The sequence below is a fragment of the Bacillus rossius genome, chromosome 1, assembly GCF_032445375.1.
Source record: "Bacillus rossius redtenbacheri isolate Brsri chromosome 1, Brsri_v3, whole genome shotgun sequence".
In the NCBI taxonomy this organism is placed as follows: domain Eukaryota; kingdom Metazoa; phylum Arthropoda; class Insecta; order Phasmatodea; family Bacillidae; genus Bacillus; species Bacillus rossius.
The window spans coordinates 35,738,594-35,759,303 of NC_086330.1; the positions used below are offsets into that span (position 1 = coordinate 35,738,594).

General features: G+C 42.5%; 1 protein-coding gene across 3 annotated transcripts in view; it reads left to right on the forward strand.

Moving 5' to 3' along the window:
- Window positions 1-10,702: 10,702 nt before the first annotated feature.
- The window catches only part of LOC134534365 (SH2/SH3 adapter protein dreadlocks), a 59,496-nt gene continuing 49,488 nt past the window's right edge, over window positions 10,703-20,710 (forward strand). Inside the window, exons 1-2 of one of the 3 annotated variants that reach the window (XM_063372826.1) lie at window positions 10,703-11,014; window positions 17,636-17,997. In XM_063372826.1, the coding sequence (XP_063228896.1) occupies window positions 17,979-17,997 (19 nt within the window). In that variant the 5' untranslated portion in view covers window positions 10,703-11,014; window positions 17,636-17,978. The remainder of the gene's footprint in view (window positions 11,015-17,635; window positions 17,998-20,710) is intronic. The other 2 variants (XM_063372807.1, XM_063372817.1) reach the window with 2 other exon arrangements.

Sequence of the window (20,710 nt, forward strand, 5' to 3'; positions counted from 1 at the left end):
ACTGGTGGAGGAGGAGAGCTTGCAGCCGGAACGAGAGGACGTCCAACTGGCGACGGAGGGAGTCAGCGCCCCCATGCCTGGACGTATACAGGTAACCATCGAAATACGTGACCAGTGCAGTCAGACTACATGCCTCGTGATGCGGAGCTTACGGGAGGACATAATCTTAGGCCTTCTGTGGCTAATCCAGGAGGATGCGAGCGTTGACATCGCGGAGGGTAAGCTGCACATGGGAATTCAGAGCCAAAGGACAGTGTACTGAGTCGGCCGCCTCAAACCCCAGGTCCCACCTACCCCGATTAGACTCGCGGACATCGGCAATGATGATTTAAAGCAATATCAGGAGCTGTTCGAGGACATGCTGGCCCAGCAGCTGGAGGTGTTCGCTACCACAGACATGTTAAGACGAACTATCGTAGCCGATCACAGCATACACTATCGTAGCCGATCACAGCATACTAACTAGACCACACAACCCAATTTTTGTCAAACCCCACGACTTTGAGCCCATTGAGAAGCAGGCCATACAGGAGCGATAGCGGAGATGCTCCGAGACGGGGTTATAGAGCCCAGTGAGGGGACCTACAACAGCAGTGTAGTCATGGCTAGGAAAAAGGACGGGACATTGAGGTTTTGCTTCAATTTTAAACCTATAACTTCTGTCACCATTCCAGCAGCTCCTCCGCTAATAAACATTACTGACGCTCTGGTGGGTCTCGGCGATGCCACCATCTTTTCGTCCCTCGACTTAAAGTCGGGATATTAACAAGTGCCTCTCCGCCCAGCAGACTGCCCAAAGACTGCCTTCACTGCCCCCGATAGGCACAGGTTTCAGTTCTGTGTCATGCAGTTTGGACTCATGGATGCCCCCTCGATATTCCAGGCTTGATCGTCCGCATCCTGGACGGGTTTGTTGCCAAGTTTGTCACGGCCTACCTGGACGACGTGATCATCTGGTCACGAACATGAGAGGACCATGTACGTCACTTATCCATGGTACTCGAGCGGCTGGCGAGGCACGGTCTGACCTGCGCACCGCGCATGTGCCACCTGGGGGCGGCGGAGCTCCAGTTCCTGGGGCACCTGGTCAACACGGATGGGTACAGGCCTCTCCCAGAGCATCTTGACATAATAGCCATGAAACCAGCGCCGAAGACTAGGAAGCAGCCGCAGTGACTAATGGGTCTACATAACTGGTTGAGGACTTTCATTCCAGAATTTGCGTCAGTCACTGCCTTTATGACAGACTTATTGTCCCCTAATACCAAGTTCCACTGGACGACGGAGGCCGACCGCTCTCTGAACACGGTCAAGCGGCTGTTCAGAGAATGTCACACGCTTGCCAGGATGCGGCAGGACGGACCCCTGTATTTGCAGACAGACGTAAGTCAGGTCGGTATGGGGGCTGTCCTGTATCAGCTAGCGCCCGATGGCGAGCACCAGGTCATCGAGAATGCGAGCGCCAATTTGGGGCCCGCCGCGCGCAGGTATGACGTGATTGAACAAGACTGCTTGGCCGTGGTGTGGGCGGTAGGCCGCTACTGGCACCATTTGGAAGGCAGGTCTTTCACATTACACACAGACAGTCAGTGTTTAAAGTGGCTTGACACAATGCAGGGGAGGAAATCAAAATTCACAAGGTGGACCATGACATTACAAATCTTTGACTTCCACGTCAAACACATGCCGGGAAAAGCCAACCATCTAGCTGATGAGTTGTCCCGGCACCCCGACCCAAACACAGAATACGAGGACGAGGGGAGCTGGGAGGACCTGGTGCCTCCCCAGAGTCACCAGGCAGCAGACGAGGAGGTCCCCGAACCAGCTACCCTGTTGGCGACAACTTAGACAGGTCCTGCCCCTGATCCAAAACCCGCTGACACACTGGGCGCCCTCCTTTAGGCAGTGTATAAGGCGCAGAAGGATGATGCAGAGATGCGGACAGCATTGGTGAAGTGCCTGGAGGGGGTGCTACAGACCCAGGTACCAGCAACATGGGGACATGGTGCACTCTTGTGCCAGTAGGGGTGCGGACCGAGATCATCAGTTTTTTCCATGATAACATGCTCGCAGGACATCATGGGGCTGAGCAGACACTGGAGACCTTAAGGCGGACATTTTATTGGCCCAGAGTGACAGGTGACGTTAGGAGGTATGTTAGACAGTGCCACACCTGTCAGAATCGGATGGCAAGGAGAACAGACGTGGAGGAACCGCAACGCCTCCACCGGCCCCAGAAGGCCTTTTAAACCATAGCCCTTGACATAATGGGTCCCTACCCCAGGACAGCGAGAGAGAAACGCACTGCGGTGGACTCACGCGAATCGCGACACGTGGTCCGTACTGTCCAGATGCTGCCCTTCAAATGTTCAAAAATGGTGTCAGCGTGCCTAATTAAAGAAAGTTACAGCACCCATCCAAGAAGGGGGGGGGTGGTGATGGCCCGAAGGTATCCGAAGATGCCCGAAGGGGCCAAGCAGACTTCAAAAGCGCTCGCCGCGCGCTCACCAGGGTCGCAGGTGATCTGAGGTCGCAATCGCACCGCGACTGCTTCCAAAGTTGACTATGACAAGCTGTCTTTTATGGGAGGGATGAGTAGTGCGCTCGGGCGGCCAAGATGAGAAACTGGCTGGAGGGTCACAGAAACATCCGCTAGAGTGCACTGGGCGCACTCGCAACCAGCGGACAGAGCAAGGTTAGGGATTTTTGCCGCCGCCAGGCTTCGCTGACGGCTCTGTTGGACAAGGGCATATGTCCTTGGAGAGACCAATGGAAGTCGATGCTCCGGGTTGAAGTTCCCGAGAAGCCACAGTTGGGTGATGAGGGAAGGAGGTTCAAAACTTGCTAAGTCGCCTGGTAAAAGTGTCGTATCGGCCGTCCCGAGGCGTCGCCGAGGACTGTAATATGCTCCTCGACGTGCTGCCAAACAGCTTACCTATGCTTGCCTCCAAGAAAAGAAACATGCTAGCGCTGGGTTTAGGTTGGAGTTCGCTAGCACGTAAAGTCATACTGTTACAGGGAGAAAACGTAATGCAAACAGCGGCCGAAATGCTGCTTTAACCAATCGTCAGTAAAAGTATCTAATTGGGCCTGAGAACAAGTGCAGGTGCACTGGGTTGCACAAGATCACGTCGGAGAGTACAGTAATGGAATCAAAATTAAATTAAATTAAAAATCCAACTTTATTTTTTGGTTTCCTTCTTTAAAAATGAAAAATTAAATTTAAAATTCAAAACTTGTGCCCAAAAATTATGGTAAATGGCACAAATTAAGTGGTGCATACACCTGCTGGAAATAAATGTAATTCTTTTCAGCACAGACTATGTACAATCACTGCTTATGCTGTAGAATCCGATCTACATTTGTTTTTAACTAAGCCATTCACATGGTTAGCCAGCTCCAATCAGAACTAACATGTCCCCTGCCAACTGCAGTAGAATAACAGGCCTGTGTTTGCAACTAACGAGTTTGTAATGTGTTTTGCCTTTTCAACTTTCACTTTAATTTTCCCATTGCCGTCGTCCGGGGTCTCGGGCTCGAGTCCCGGTGTGGCTCCTAGTGGGAAAAGGCGGTTCTTGATCTGTGTTGTCCGGGTGGGCGCCAGACTAGCTCGTTTCTAGTCGTGAATTTGGGGTCGTGGATGTATGTGCCCCTGCGTGGCCCACTAGGGCCGGCGGCGGTGTTGCGTGAGATGATTTTAAATAAGAGACGTGGAGTTGAGGTGGCGGTGTCGTACATTTTATTCAGAGGAGCGAGTCGTACACAATACAACACTCTACAGAGGTCCCCGGGGGGGGGGGGGGTTTACTTGTTATTCCGTGGTGCCGTATTGTTTGTGTTCCGCGTTACGTGGCCTCGGATGCTGTTATGTCTCAGACGTCTCACTGGGTACGCAGGTAACGTAATTTCGTAACACAAAGGCGGGACACAAAATACACTGAATTAAGGGGGCGCGTACAGGTTATGTGGCACTCGTTACTCGGGTAACATAAGTTAGCAATACAAAATACGGGATACAAAAATACACTGAATTAAGGGGGTGCGCACAAGTTACGTGGCACTCGTTACTCGGGTAACGTAAGTTAGCAATACAAAACACGGGATACAAAAATACACTGGATTAAGGGGACGCGCACACGTTACGTGGCACTCGTTACTCGGGTAACGTAAGTTAGCAGTACAAAATACGGGATACAAAATACACTGAATTAAGGGGGCGGGCGATTGGAGACGGCCAATCCCGTATGCAAATGTCTCGGCGCGGGTGTTGTGCCCACTGTGGTGAAACACGCACTGCAATTAAGTTTGTCCAAGTTCCCTTGCGGGTTTGTGGTCAGCGCCGTGCGCGTGACCTTAAATAAAGTTCTGTACGTTGCGGGAGACGGCCCGTGCCGTATGCTGAAGAGCAGCCCCGCTGACCAAGTGTGGTGCGGGGTGTCCTTAAGTTGATGCGGCCGGATTAGGTCCTGGGCCGAAAAAAGGGACCGGGTACTCAAGGAGAGGTTAAGTAATAAAAGGGGTTTTGTTAATTAGTGACTATATTTACCGGACGTTACTTTCAATGTAGACAAAGGATGTTGCCTCTCCGTGGGACGTAGGTCCGCCCCGGTCCGTGAGCTGCGCTGAACTGCCGAACTGGCATGGCGTCCGAGGGAGGCTCGGCCTCTCTCGCGCCAGGCGTGACCTCATTACGCTAGACTCCAAACGGGTGTGTCTGGAAGAGATTTTATTGTCGCTAAAATCCTAATTTAATGTTTCAGGAGGAATGGGTACGGTTCTTCTCTTGTCTACTCAGGTTTCCGCGGTTTTGTCTTAAATTGCTGTTCGGCTCGCCTGACTCGGGTGGGCCATGGCCAGGGGTGTGTTCCCTTAGCGGGAGCGTATACTGGCGGGTGCAGGTCGGGCTCTGGGGTGGTCGTCGGCCAGACGACGTCACCGTACAAATTCTGTAAACGTACAATATGTAATGTGAGATTAAAAACACATTTTCTCAAAACATTTTTTTTTAGTAGTTTGTCACCTAATATAGGCAGGAATCAGCCCCATGTGCTGCTTAGGGAGAGTGTGCCTGTTTTAATAGTTAGTTAACTCATTCAGCATCTTCCAACAACCTTGAGCTTAGAGTACCACACTGGGGCTACCACAATTATTTTAGTTTGCAAGCTAGCCTGTAGCGCACCCGAATAGATTTCAACCATCCAGCTTCAATCACCCCACTATGCTCACCCAAGTTTTCAGTCACGAAACTGTAGTGACTGCAGCTATTATATACTAGATTTCATTTTAGTTTCTATACTAATATTTTTTTGTACATTGACACCATTCCCGCTGCCTGTTTTAAAATTAGTCAATATAAATTGTGAAAGCTAGAACTTCGACTCGAGGGCGGGGTTCTTTGCCTCGTGGCTGCAGGCAGGAACATGTTGACAAAGGACTCCCCGGGCTGTTTAGGCCACCCAGGACGCTGTAATGATTAAAAGAACACGTCAATATAACTGGATTTATTTGCACGTCACACGGTACATTACATCACCTGGTACAGGGCGCTATCATGTAACTGGCCGTATCATCGTTTACCTTCTCATCTCCGTACACACAGCCCTCGAATGGTGGCACTGTTTTACGGTTTGCGGAGTTCCCCGGAAATACCCCACCGAGGGTTGCAGGCTATCCTGAGAGTAGCAGTAGTGGAGATGAATGCACGTGACGCATCTGGAGGCGGCGAATAAGGTTGCACCGGAAAGCGAAACAAACGAATGACTCTGATTAACTAATTGTTACTGACCTAGGTTAAAAACTGGAATTACAAAATTATATGTGGCGGCTATCCCCGCACCTAGCACGCCCTTGGCATAGGTAGGGAACACACGTGGCTGATAGCTTGAACTAAGACTAGAATTAATACCATGGGATAAAATCTAACATGGGAGAGTTCCGCAGAACGGCATGAATCTGATGCGAAATTACAGTTCAGGTTAGCATACATAATTACCAAGAGTCCATCCTCGTAGTGGTGTGGAGGCCACGAATGCTGGGCGCAGGCACGGCGGTACGGGGGTACAGAAAACTCGCACGCAACCACGGCATGTCCCAGAAACTGATGCATTATTAAATGTCACTGTACACGTTTGGTTCAATGCCGCCCCGCGTGGGTAAAGTTCAAAACTCCTGGCCAAGGTCTTATGGCGTGAAACGCGGGCACATCGGCTTGCTGCCCTTAACAATATTAATTACGTATTAAAGGAAACTGCTCATGACAGCCACACACAATTATTAAAGGACCGCGCGACACTTCGCACGGTCGATTTAGGGCCGGCCGTGGAGCAGATGAAAACGGATTCCAGATTTTTACCTATGGAAGCTACATGTTGGTTTTGGTCAAAGAGTGAAGGCTTTACGTGCGCGGAGCTGCCGGCCCTGATGAGTGCTGGATGGCGCCTGACTACTCTCCATGGCAACCCGGCCAGGGAGGGCTTGATTTCCCGCGGAAAGTTACGGAGTGCGGGAAGATGGTGACAGCCAGTTTTGTGACACAAAAACATCTAAATCAACATGTATTAATTTTCCGTCGTCCGGGGTCTCGGGCTCGAGTCCCGGTGCGGTTCCTAGCGGGAGTGGCTGTTGCAAATGTAATGAGTCCGGGTGGGCGCCAGACTAGCTCTGGTGCTAGTCGGTAGTTGGGTCGTGGGGTCGATTGCCCTGCGTGGCCCACTAGGACCGTCGGCGATGTTGCGTGGGTTTAAGGAGTTCCCTACTCGGCGGTGGTTGGGGATAGCAGGTTTAAAGAAGCATACACTGAAATGAGGTAATAAATGACGGGCGTCATTTATTCAGGCGACAGTGGCTCTGGTGTAACGTTGTTGGTTACACGCCGCGTCGTACAACAGGTGACGTCACAAGATACAAAAACTACACAATTACACGCAACTAAGTCTGGAAGTTACTTAATTAACGTGGCACAAGTTTACAAAAGGAATGTTACACGAGGTTGCGTTACACAAGTTTACGAATGTTACGTGGAGAGATGCGTCGCACAAGTTTACAAAAGGAATGTTACACGAGGTTGCGTTACACAAGTTTATGAATATTACGTAGAGAGGTGCGTTGCACAAGCTTACAAAAGAAGTGTCGCACGAGGTTGCGTTACACAAGTTTATGAATATTACGTAGAGAAGTGCGTTGCACAAGTTTACAAAAGAAATGTTACAAAGTCACTAATTATTTCGTATTCTCGTGTCCCTAGGCGTTTCTGAGCCTGGCTGCTCAACGAGGGGTGAGGGTGATTGGAGGCGGCCAATCCCGTAAATCTGCGTATCGATGCGGTGCTCGTGTCCACGGCAGTGGAGCGCGGACCGCAGCTAAATTCGCTCAAAAGTTTCCTTACGGGGAGTGTCAGTGCCGGAGCGACTGAGTTTAACAAAAGTTCTGTCCTCGGGAGACGGCCCGTACCGGATACTGAACCTACCCCGCGGACCAAGTGTGGTGCAGGGGGGTTTCTTAGATTTATGCGGCCGGATTAGGTCCTGGACCGAAAAACTGGACCGGGTACACACGGAGAGATTATTAAAAAGGGGTTTTAAGAATGACTATATTTACCAGAAGTGAACTCGGTGTGGACAAAGGATGATGTCTCTCCGTGGGACGTGCGTCCGCCCCGGTCCACGAGTCGCGTTGTACTGGCGTCATGTCATGGCGTCCGGCCGAGGCTCGGTGGCCCTCGCGCCAGGGTTGACCTCATTACGTTAGTTTCTGATCTGATATGTTAATAAGAGAATTTAATGATGTTAAATTCTTACATTAATTATAAAGGCTGAATCAAGGTCATTCGTCTCTTCTACGAATTGAAAGTTATTATATTTAAGAATTATTATGTTTGAATTTTTACGTCACACCAGCGACTGTTCGTCTCTTGTCGGATTGCTCTGGTGTGGTTAATGACGCAACACAAGGTTTGAATAATTATGTCATAAGGTCTGATTGACTGATTCAGGCAGAAGGCCGCCAGGGGAACACTCACACGCGTATTGCTGTAGTTACACACGTGAGTGCCCGGGCACTCCTACGTCGCACTTTCGTTGACCAACTTCAAATAAATACGTAACACTGTTTAATAATCTATGTTTGTTTTTTAATGTGGTTGGTTTTAATGACGGTCTGTTTATTTTGGGGGGGGTGGGGGGCCGGGTTCTACCTTGGTTGCTGGTGGCTCGCCTGACTCGGGTGGGCCATGGCTAGGGGCGCGTTCCGTTAGCGGGGGTGAATACTGGCGGTTGCAGGTCGGGCTTTAGGGTGGCCTTCGGTCGGACGACGTCAAATTATTTATGAATATTAAAGACATAAAATGTTTTATTTATTTCTCTTAATGATAATGCATGTGCACTATGTTTCGATTGCGCATCGCCACACCCGGCCGGGCGCGTCTCACAACACAGCCGGCCGTGACTAGCGTCATGCCATTCGATGCACTGCCCTTACTTGCTCTACCTGGCATGCGCGGATGTGTTTGTTACACTTGTCCTAATTCAGGTGTTGAGGACACATAACGGCCTGTGCTCTCAGAGAGAGCACCGACGGCGGCATCAACATAATGTTACGAATGTGAGCAAGGCCATGACATGCGCAGGTGCAGAGCTGGCTGGCGGCTGCCGTAACATGAGATGTTCCATGCGCACCTGGGTCGTCACTTTATCTCCCTCCAGCCTTCCGCTCCCCCCGCGCAGCACTGTTAGTTTGACATCCGAAATCTGCCAGCTGCGGAGTTATGCGAGCCGCCGACACGTGGTTTCGAGAGATTTCTGCCGTCGGTACGGCTCGCGATGACGCGACTGGCCCCGGCCGCTCTCGTGTGTTCTGGAATTGTACCAGGGCCTATATATTTGCCCAAGGACATCAGGGCAAACGGTCAGTTCTGAGTGTTCAGTCGGGAGTTCTCCCGTGGCGGAGTTTCCAGGCGATAATGCCGTGGGTGCGGCAGAGTGGCGAAATCCTTGGACAAAGTTTCCAGGGCAGGGAGTGAGTGAGTTCAGTGGAGTCGGGAGTTTTCCCGTGGCGGAGTTTCCGGGCCATAGAGTCGCGGGCGCGGCGTAGTCCCGAGCGAAGTTGCGAGCGAGGCGTCGAGCGGATGCGAGCGAGGCGTCGAGCGGATCCTCGGCGAAGGGAAAGTGCGTCGGCGGCGCCGGAGTGTGGCGACGGAGTCCCGCGGTGGAGACCCACGAGGGGTGCTGCGGCGAGAGTTGCGCCAGAGGTGCGGCCCAGCGAGGTGTGTAGAACGAGTGACTGGGGAATAGACCTTTCTTTAAGTTGTCGTGTACCCGTCCCGTATAATTTGTCGAGACGTGGCGATCGTCTTTCGGCCGTTTTCTTGTATTGCCCGGCGCCAGCTCTCTCGCGTAGAGCAGCCTCCTGCGGGGAGGCAGGGGTGGACCATCCGGCCCATGTAGCTGCCGAGGGACATCTCCCACGCTGGAGAAATGTGTGGTGCAGGCTAGTTGTGTTAGTCCACGTGTTTTGGCCCGCGGACACGCCAGATACAAAACAACACTCATGCACACGGTAAAGAAAACGATAAAAGAGATTATAACACACTATAGAACAGAACCTAAAAGCGATAATAGCCGCGAGTTTATGTAGCGTCTCGCGACCACATCTAGCCTCGAAGGTGGTACACATTATCTGTCACCATATGTAAGCGACAAAATTGGCAAAACAAATATTGTACATATGATGCTGTGACACTATATGGTGCATTGGTAACATATTCACAAGATTTTTAGCTAACATATTTACTTTAGTGTGGGTGTAAGTGACCACTGTAATAAAACCTACTAAACTGAAAATCCTGATTGTATGTTAGAACACGAATATAAACCAGTAAAATTTACTACTCAGTGTACTGTACAAGGATGTAACCAGATCTATCTACTTATTCCTTTTCGTCAAGTTAGATTTGAGTGCCTTCGGTTCTAGTGAGTCACACTTGGGCTGACAACCCACAATATCAAAAACTTTGGTTAGACACCGAGCTAGCTTGGCATCATCCAGATACATCAAGCAACCAATTAAGCCAGTAATCTCATTATGCCCACCCGTGGCTTCAAACACGAGACCGCAGGTGATGGTAAACATTCCTGCCAAAACCTCCTGCTGGCTTTATGTATTGTGCTGGCAGCAAACCTACTGTAGTCTGCTTCAAGTACTTTGTAAGAACACACAATGTGAAAGTTCATAGATCTATGAATGTACTATCATGTGGCAATCTTCCACAGTATTTATCGTTTTGTCCCTCTTCTTTTTGCATGATATGCCAGTGAGTGTTTGTTTCTGGAACCAGTAGTTTTACAGCCACATTACAAGCCCCAGGTTTAAAGGAGCTTTAATTAACAAACGAAGTAAATTTGTCTGAAAAACCGATTCTTACTTAAGAAATTATTAAAACTGAAGTTAATTGACTCATTTTGTAAAGTTTAATTTTTCTGTAATCTAAACATTTACCGAAGCATAAATTATTTAATAAATAGTCTCATCAGACATTTCATTTTATATTGAATTACACTTAACGTAAATAATTGTAATCTTTTAACAAAAATCATAATGTTCTGTTTTTTAACTGACTTCATGTCCTTTCTTAGTTACAAGTGATAAAAATAACTCACTTTCTCAATTCTATTCCCGGTCAAGTTACACATAATGATTAGACGTTGAATATGTCATAGTGTCAGCTGTCAATATTTACTCTTTGTGATTTCTTTCTTTTCGCTCTGTCAGATTCACGCCCGTTTATCGATATAAAAATATTTTTATTTAAATAAGTATATATTTATGTGACAGTATATTCGAAAAAAAATAAGTACGGCTTTTGACATTTCAAGTAGTGTGAGAAACGAAATTATTTCTCTCTTGTAAATTTGTGAAGGTACTCTGAGGTAATGACATCCCGGTGAGGGTGGAGAAATTGTTTTGGGTTGAAAACTTTCTATCTATGCATCTTCAGAGAATATGTCAAGCCTGAAAATTGGTAAGTTTTATTTAATTACTTGAGTTAAGTTATTTGTTAGTAGATGTAAGTAATAATGTTCTTTTGAACCTTTAGAAGAAGTGCATCGTTTTTGCGTCAATACGTTTGAACTTCATTATTTACACTCCACAGGTTTCGTAAAGAGAGTTAAATGCATGGCCTTTTTTTCTAATTAACATGGGAGTTTAATAGTTGAGATTTATTTTTAAATTTTTATTGTAACATTATCGTATGTTAAGTTGGTGTTACCTTTATCGAAGTACTTCAGTCGAGAGGTTAGGTCAGTAACTCTCAACCTAAACAAATTGTATTTGGACTAGGATGGTTCGACATAATGCTCGATGTTTATAATACCTAATGAATCAAAATGTGTTCTGTATAAGAATATGTTTACATGGGTAAAACAAGTATTTTAAGTTGGGCCAAAAATGCTGCATCAATGTTTTATTTGTACTGAAGTTAGCCATCATAAATACGTCTGTTAATACGTTAGTACTGTTGTTGAAGAATGACCATAGACCTCAAAATTCATAAAATATCATGAACATACCCAAATGTTTCAGTACACTCAAATTATATGACAAAACCTTCACAAAAGAATAAGAACACATATTACTTAAAATTAAAATGAATACAATTAAAATTATATAAATGTTTATTGTGTATGTAAAATATATGAGAAAATGCAATGTTGTACGAATGTGTTTTCAATGCACACTTGGTTGTGAAAATTAAGATTCACGTTAATAAATGGACTTCAGTGTGGTGGCAATGGTAATATGGGTAATTCTGCAGAGTAGCAGCTTCTAGAAAAAAAATAGTTGTTACTAAAATGAAAGATTGGTTGGTTTATCTGCTTATGTACCACATAATATTTATTTATTAAATACATAATATCAAGCTGACCTAACATACCCAACCTTTAACTTTAGTAATTTTTTAATATAATTTTTTCGCAGAACTTGATGCTCTGCAGAATGGATACTAAGAATGGCTAACACAAACAAATCAGTTGAAAATAAAACAAATAACAGGTAAAAAACTTATTGGATTATCGAGTGTTAGAGGTATGAAGGGTTGTTACTGGTTAGTTACAGTCACTGTGTTAATTGAATACTGTTTGTGTACTTCCCCACCAGCTATAGTGCCTAACTAGACTTATAAAGTGTAGATGCATTGCATGGGAGTGGGATTGTTTGAGGATTCCCAGTGTGATGGACTGCAAGATAGCAAGAGTATCCTGTGTCACATTTTCCCAGCTTGGAAATTCCGTGGGACATGCGACAAGTTTGTGAAGCCAAGCATCAGGTGGTTAACTGGTAGAACTCACTGTATGTGTAGCTTTAATAGGGTGACCACAGTATGGAAAGTCAGGGAAGACCCGGAGAAGTTGGAATTGGTCAGAAAGAGTTAAGCATTTTACTAAAAAGCCTGAAAAAGACATGGAAATTCTTCAGTGATGGTAATTTCATTAGAAAATGTCATGCTCCAGTCTTCCATCACTGGGGACAAGATCATATGGTAAATTGCGATAAAACCGAAATAACATCGAAAAGCATGTTAAAACACAGAATATCACCGAAATAAATATACCTTATAGCACCAAAATGCAAGTTATATCATAAGTGGCATTAACACTAAACTTAATTCCAAACATTAAAAAAATGAAATCTTTTAATGCTTGAAATTCAAAGAATGTCATTATTTCCAGACAAAAAATTGTACTAAAGTGTATGAATCAGAAAAAACACTAATTCATTTTTTTATTCATTTTTATTGTTCTGAATGATTCTGTTTTAAACCAATTTACTAAAAATTAATGTACTATAAAAATGTAGAATATAAATTTTACCCCTTTTTGGTGTAATAAGTATTACAAAACATCTTTTAAAAAAAAAACACAGAAATCATCTGTTTTAAAAACAAAATTGGACTAAAAATATAACCATAAAATATTGTCTCTAACCATCACCTAGAAGATAAAAGCATTATTTTTTCAAATTGTTATTATTTATTGCATAGACATAGACAAAATTGCATATTCAAGGATCTGTTTAGTTAAATAAATTGGAGAGATAACTAGGCCAGCTATGGTGATAGTAGAGGCTTTGTTTTCTTTATCTCATTCAGAAAATTGCCAAAAAGGTAAATAATTTAAAAGAAAACAAGTAGGAGATATTGGAAATTATGGTCTGGAATCAGTCGGGGAAATTACATTACAGACTTGTGTGGGCACATCGTTTAATAAATTTGGATTTCAACTCACTTCCAGATTATTTATATTTCCTCTGGTGCAGAAACGTGTACCTAGTTGCAAAATATCTTTTAATAATATTTATACATCTTTTAGAAAGCCATCTATAGAAAATTACACACTGTGTCCAATTACCAAACCTTGCATGAAATTGCCAGTGGTTTGCTGAAACTAGGGTAGAAAATACTACACAAGCTGTCATAAATGCTTGTATGAACACTTTCGAAAAATCTCTGTGTTTTATTGATAAACAGTTCTACTTCACAGTCATGCAAAGAGGCTCAAGAGGACAGGACCTCCAAGCAGGGTTGGTTGATTTAAACCATGGTTTAAACCAAAAAGGTTTTTTTTTTTTTTTTTAATATATTTTCAAATAAAATATATCTTAATTTTTTTAACGAAAGGTCTAATTACGCTCTAATAAAACAAAAGTTTCCTCAATGTTATTGTACCCAGCTAAATACTCCTCAAAAATTAAAAATAATAAATAGTTAATTCCTATTCTGTGGGAAATCCCAAACTGTAATGCAAATCCCCATTCTGTGGGAAACACAATGTATGGACAATCCTCCTCCTGTGGGGAAACAACCCTTTTCTGTGGTTAAGTCCCAGTCAGATGTGCAGATTTGTTGAACAGAAAAATTAAACTTTACAAAATGAGTCAATTAACTTCGGTTTTAATAATTTCTGTAGTAAGAATCGGTTTTTCAGACAAATTTACTTCATTTGTTAATTAAAGCTCCTTTAAACCTGGGGCTTGTAATGTGGCAGTAAAACTACTGATTCCAGAAACAAACACTGACTGGCATATCAATATCTGTGTGTGAAAATTTAACAAGTGATAATCTGATGTATATTATAAAAAAAAAAGTATCCTGGCCTTCTATACACATATCTGCATATTTAAAGTTTTTTGGAACACTTCACCTCAAATATGGAAGGGTGGAAACACAAGACGAAACGCAAGAAGTTAAAAGTTGACTATGCTTACGTTGCAGTTTTATGTTTTTGCATAGTTTGTAAACAGTAATTTGAAAACTTCATTTAAATTTTTGTCTGTATTATATTTCTTGCGTAGTTGAATTGTTTTAAATACCTGGGAGAGTCTCTGTGGAAGGATCTGGCATGGGCGGTGGAGGGGGGGAGCAGTGCAGTGAGTGGCGTAGAAGCGGTGTTGGGTATTGGGACTGCTAGGAAGAGTCCTTAAGGGGCCCGCCTACCTGGTCACACACACGGTGTGCAGAGCTTCAGGAAAAACAACGCGATTTCAAAACTACTCAAGATATCCGAGTGGGGTATGTTTACGAAAAGCATTTAAGAGTTCGCTGAGGCCCGAAAAGTACTTTTAATTTTGGATCATGTTTTTAAACTGTATTTCTAGAAGAGTTAAAATGGCCGAAACGCATGTTTTCAGAGTAATTTTTAGGTGTAAAACAAGTGGTACAGATTCTTGAAAGCACTTAAGGGACTTGCATTACACCTTTATCTTCATTTCCCCGTAATATAAAAATACGGTCACCGCACAAATTTCACAGTTATCAATTTACGACGAGAAGACTGCGCGCCAGTTCAGAACCTTGAGCTTAGAGGCGATACCGCGCTAGAAATACCATCGAGCGTCGCGCTTATCATCCCGCCTCACTAACACACATACACCCCTGACGAGGCGGGCCCCTTAAGGGGGCTTGATATTGAAAGCTAAAACTTACACCACGTTGTCAGGCACATACTGCAGCGTGGGATCCATACTTGGGGATGGAGGTATGTTAGTTGGAGAAAGTCCAACCGAGGGCAGCAAGAAGAGTGACATTTGCGAGGGGAGGGAGAGAAGAAAGAGAGGGTGAGGGGTACAGTACATCTGTGATGGTTTCCAACCTGGGGTGGAGCACATTGCTGGGTAGGAGGCAAATGTATTCAGTCATGCAGTACCAGTGGTACCCATGTCCCAAATGTCACTTCCAAAGCAACACATGATGTTAGTTTGAAATGAAGTTGTTTACAAGCACTGTTAACTGAACAACAGTGGCAGAAGGATAAGAAGATCATTGGTTTAATTTTGAGAACTGTTATATTTGAAAAGGCGCAGTTACATGACACATGTTGTTGGAAAGGTGGGTGAGGCTAATTTAAAGTTGTCGGGGGGCAGGGTGTTTGGGGCAAGCTGAGAAATTTACTGTAAAGGGGTGACTACATGGGGAGGAGAGACCATTGGTGGAAGCTTAAAAGAGTTTGGAGAAGAACAGAAAGAAGTAAGTACTCCATCTTGGTGAGGTCTATGAAGGAGGTAGAGGGGAAAGGGGCGAGGGAGTTAAGTAGCAGATTGAAAGCATTTAAATGGAATTAAACCCCCCCCCCCCCCCCCCTGCCACAGCACTGATGCCCAACTGCAAGAATTTCAAGATTTTTTGATTTCACATTTGTTATTCTGGAAGAATATTGTTGTAGAAGTTGAGATTTTAGCTTCCTCATTGGCCTGATATAGTCAGTTTTATTAGCAGCATACAAAACATATATTGACAAGCAATGTTTTTTTTTCTTGTATATATGCAAAAAAAATTGTGAATTTTGTTTTGTCAAGGTATAGGATTTTTTGGTTGTGATTTCATCTTGATTGATTTAGTATTAACACTCAATTTTATTTCATGAGATATGGAATACACAGAAATTGCAAAAAAGAATCTCTTAATGCTATGTGAATATTTAAAAAAAAACTTATTTTTCTGCTGTTAAATTCTTTAACAATATTAGTGACATCAACAGAACATGCAAACTTAACAGTCTTCCCCCTCTGCATCTTAAAAATAGTTAAAGTTTATAAATTATATTATTGTTTCAAGATGACAAATTTTTATATTCAAGTAGATCTATAAAGGTTAATACTTTCATATAAGAATAAATAAAAAGATCAATTACATGAGTTATGATCACCTGGACCTTCTGGCTTTTTTATTTTATGATTGAAGTGACAATTTTGGGGAAACAACACCACTATCTAATAGATAACAGTAATAGTGATTTTTATGAGTAAACTATGGTTGAACACAAAACAAAATTAATCGAGATGATTTGTCAACTAATCAAGAGTAAATCATTTAAACATTGTTGGTGAAACTAAATGTAAGACACATGCCTTGTGTTAATTTAAACTTGACACATACAAAAATATAAAATAACATAACTGGAAATGAAAAATATTTACAGATTTATATGTATACTAGATAGTACCTTTCAGATAACTGTATAACTTATTGAGACACGTTAATATAAATACCAATCGAATAAAAGCATTTGCACACAAAAACCATTATGTTAAATTTTGAATACTTTGCTATGCTGTTTCACTGTTAAGGCTAATTCACACATCAAATTTGGCTTCAAATCTCATCCAGATTATGTTGAATTCAATGCTTTGAATGAGACATGATTAAAACTTCATAACCACTGCCATCTTTTTGTTCCAGGAATTGAAAGTTCCAGTACCGTCAGAGATTTTAGTTTTGAACTTGTTATAAGATTTTATTGAATGCAATCATGTGTCCTAATAAATGATTAAGAACTTTTTAGAAATGATTTGAAGAAATATTATCTATACTAATATTATAAAGCTGAAGAGTTTGTTTGTTTGTTTGTTTGTTTGTTTGTTTGTTTGTTTGTTTGAACGCGCTAATCTCAGGAACCACTGGTCCGATTTGAAAAATTCTTTCAGTGTTGGATAGTGCATTTATCGAGGAAGGCTATAGGCTATATTATCAATAACATTAGGGATCCTTACTAAAAGTCCTATTTAGAATCAAATGCGTTGGAGGGGGTTAGATACAACATGCAGTACACGTACAAAGTGTGTGTTGACAATGTCGCAGGCGCTAGAAGTTTATTTCCTATTGCCTATTAACAAACTTTTGCATGCTGGTCTGATTCTTGTATGATATACTTTACCTTTTTGCTTGTGTTGCTTGCTCGCTATAAATGTTGGTCTTTCTCAGTTTTTTCTGTAGTGTTGATTTAAATTTGAAAGTGTTTTGATTTTTACGGTGTTAATTTGTAATCTGTGAAATTGAACAATAAGGTAGTTTTTTGCATTGTAGATCTTGATGTTGGAAAGAACATTTATGAGAATGTTTCATTAATGTGTATTTGTAAACTGTAACTTGATCTGTAGGGTAATGTTTGCATTGTGTTTTGATGTTCCAAAGTTTGTTTGTTTTTTTTGTTAATTTTATTTATGGTTGTGCAATTTAAATTTTTTTTATTTTTTTGTATTGGAACTGTGTAATTTCTGTAGACATTTATTCAGTTTCAATTTTAATGTCTTGCCTTTTTTTTTTTCTCCCTTTTGTTGTAGTGTTTGGTTTTTTTGTTGTTTGTAGTCATGGCATTGTAGAGATGGCGCACGGTAGTGAGCGGGCGGGCGTCGCCGGCCTCTGAGGTCGGGCTGTGGAAGGCATGCTGGAGGCCAGGGCGGCCGGCGGAGCGGAACACGGCTGGCAAGCCAGGCACATGGCCGCGATGAGGCACGGTACGGTCACCACGGGAACCGCTGCAGCATGCCGGCGCGGTTTGCATGCTCCTGCCGCTCCTTCTCGCGCCTCTCGAACATCCCGCCCAGCGAGTGTGTGTGTCTTGTGTGGCTCCTTCACGTAGGATGCTCGCCTGCATGAGTACTTTTACCTCGGCCGTGGTGTTAACTTAGCGCCGGAGGCTTCCCGCATCATGTTGGGCTTGTGTAGCGGTAAGTTGAGCTCGGTCGAGTTGCGAGTCACAGTCGCATACAACTTGCTCTTGTAGTGTGTTATGTGAGCCTGCTTTTGCGTTGAAATGTAACAATATTTTTTTTAAATTAATGGTTAATGTTTTATGGTGAACTACTTTACATAGCCTACTCAGTGGCATATTCCAAGGGTTAGCATGATTTGTATTAGAATTTCAAATGTATCAAATTTTGTTGTGAAATTCTATTTATTTATAAACTGTTAGTATAAGCAATGTAATGTTTCTACCCCTATCATTATTTTTACTGTCAGTAAAAAAAATATATAATAATTTTAACTTATATTTAAAATGTATAGTTGTAAATACATCCACATCAACATGAAAAATATCATGAATCCAGCAAATATTATTTTGTCTTATTAAATATGGGATTAATTATTTAGTTTTGTTTTAGTTTTGTTTTAGTTTTATCGTAAGAAACTTACATTGCGATCTGAATGATGAATGCATTATAAAGACTAGTTTCATAGTTTCGTGATTTCATAGCGATAGTGTCATAAATGAAGGGATATTATTTATGTTTTAAAATGCTTACTCTTGACAATAAATAGTTTAATACTAGCCTAATGTGGATCATTATAATTTTTTTCTAACACGTAAGTATTTTTTAGTAGACAAATAAATGCTTTGTTCAGCCATGATAGGAGAAACATCTTTTTGGCCAAAACAATAATTATGTTGCTGTTAAGCCCTCAAATATCAGTTTTCTTTAAGTGCTCCGCCTACCTGAACACAGATATGGTGTATATATCTTCAGAAAAAATCATGTGATTTAAAAACTGCTCAAGATATCTGAGTGGGGTCTGTTTAAGCGGTTACACTCCAAAGACCGCCGGACTAGCTCAGATATTTCACGTTTTGGTCTGTGAAGGGTAACTCACAGGATACACTTGCATACACGGATGCTGACAAAGTGAGGTTATGTTTCCCTCAGAATATTAGTTATGGGCGATTGTTGAATTTCAATGATGTCTCTCGTACACAAAATGTGTTTTACTGTTTATTTACTTATACCTTACGAATTCATGAGAATTTGCCGCCATCTTGCGACCACAACATTTACAAGTTGAAAACAGTATTTTCCTTTCTCACATCAAATAAGCTTCATGAATTTGAATCACACGCTGACCGGCCGAAAATTGAATATTAACAACAGTTCGAAGTTAAGTCCCGCAGTTGCATTCAACTTTTCGGTACAATGCCGAAAGACAATGTCCCCGGAAACAGTGACGAATTTTAGTAAGTCCTGTTTTTGGGCGATTACCGACGACTGTAGTCACTAAATTCTAATTGTGTCCAAAAAAACGAAAATAAGGTTGATTATAAACCGGTGACGCCCGAACCACAGCCGCGAAATTTACTCTTTAATACTTAATAATAATAAGGTTTTGAGCCACCTACTCAACTAGCCACCTCCTCAGTCGCTGTTCAGTAGATGACTGAAAAACCAAAATGACACACTGGTCTCAGGAGAGACCAAGGATTGCACCATTACATAACTTTCAGCCAATCACAGCACAGTATCAAACACTCCCTCCAACACCAGCCAATCACAGAACAAATTACAATACATGAAAAGACCCTGTACACACATAACCCGGGGCTTCCCTTGATCTGTCTCTTTTCAACTTCACATCAAAATCGGGGACTCCCAGAATATTTTCTCACGCTAGTTGCTCTGTCTCTGTCTTACACCGGATGCATCATTATCGTTTTATCACCTCGGCGTCACTGTCGACGCACGCCATTCTTTCTCACTCTAACTGACACGCAACTGGCTCACATAATTTTAACATCCCACGGACAAAATTACAAAAGAAAAATATGTTACAGTGCATTTGCGCATATAAACAATTAATATTTAAAGCTTAAAAACCATTTAGAACACACAACGTAATTATGTAGGTAGAATTCAGTAAATTTACAGTTACATGGCTGTTTCATAATAAAGCAAATAGGCTTAAACAATACACAAATATTAGAAACAGTAATTAATTGAGAGAGTACATTAATAAAACATAAGCAAACATAAATATTGACATGGAAAACAATTATAAACGGTAAAATATTATAATCAAAGTTATTTGAAAAGATTCATTGTAAGTTTCAATGATTTTTTATCACATGTACCTCAGTTAGGTTATGATGCCTGAAAATTATTTAAACAACTTACATACTGTATTACTGTTAAAACATATTATTCATAAAATCTTAAAGAAAAATTGGGGAAGGCACTGTCCTGCAATGCTACAAAGCAAAGCACTTAAGAGTACGCTGAGAACAGATTCATATTTCTGTTTTCACATTTTGTTTTTAAACTGTAGTTAGGAGAGTGAAAAGGGCTAAAACGTGTGTTTTTAGAACACATTTTTGGCTTGAAACATCTGGTACATATTATTGAAAATACTCAACGGGCTTGCATTACACCTTTATCTTCATTTATCTGCCTTTCAAATCTCAGTAGTTGAACTATTTACTACTGTGTGCCAGTTCACAGCCTTGCACTTAGAGGTGATACCATTCTAGAAGAATCAGTGAGCATCGCACTTATCATCCCGCCTCACCAAAACTAATATACCTCTGACTAGGCAAGCCTTAAGCACTTCTTTGTTATGAGACACTTTTTTTTGTGATTTATTGAGCTTTACATTTTTTTTTTTTTTGACGTGACG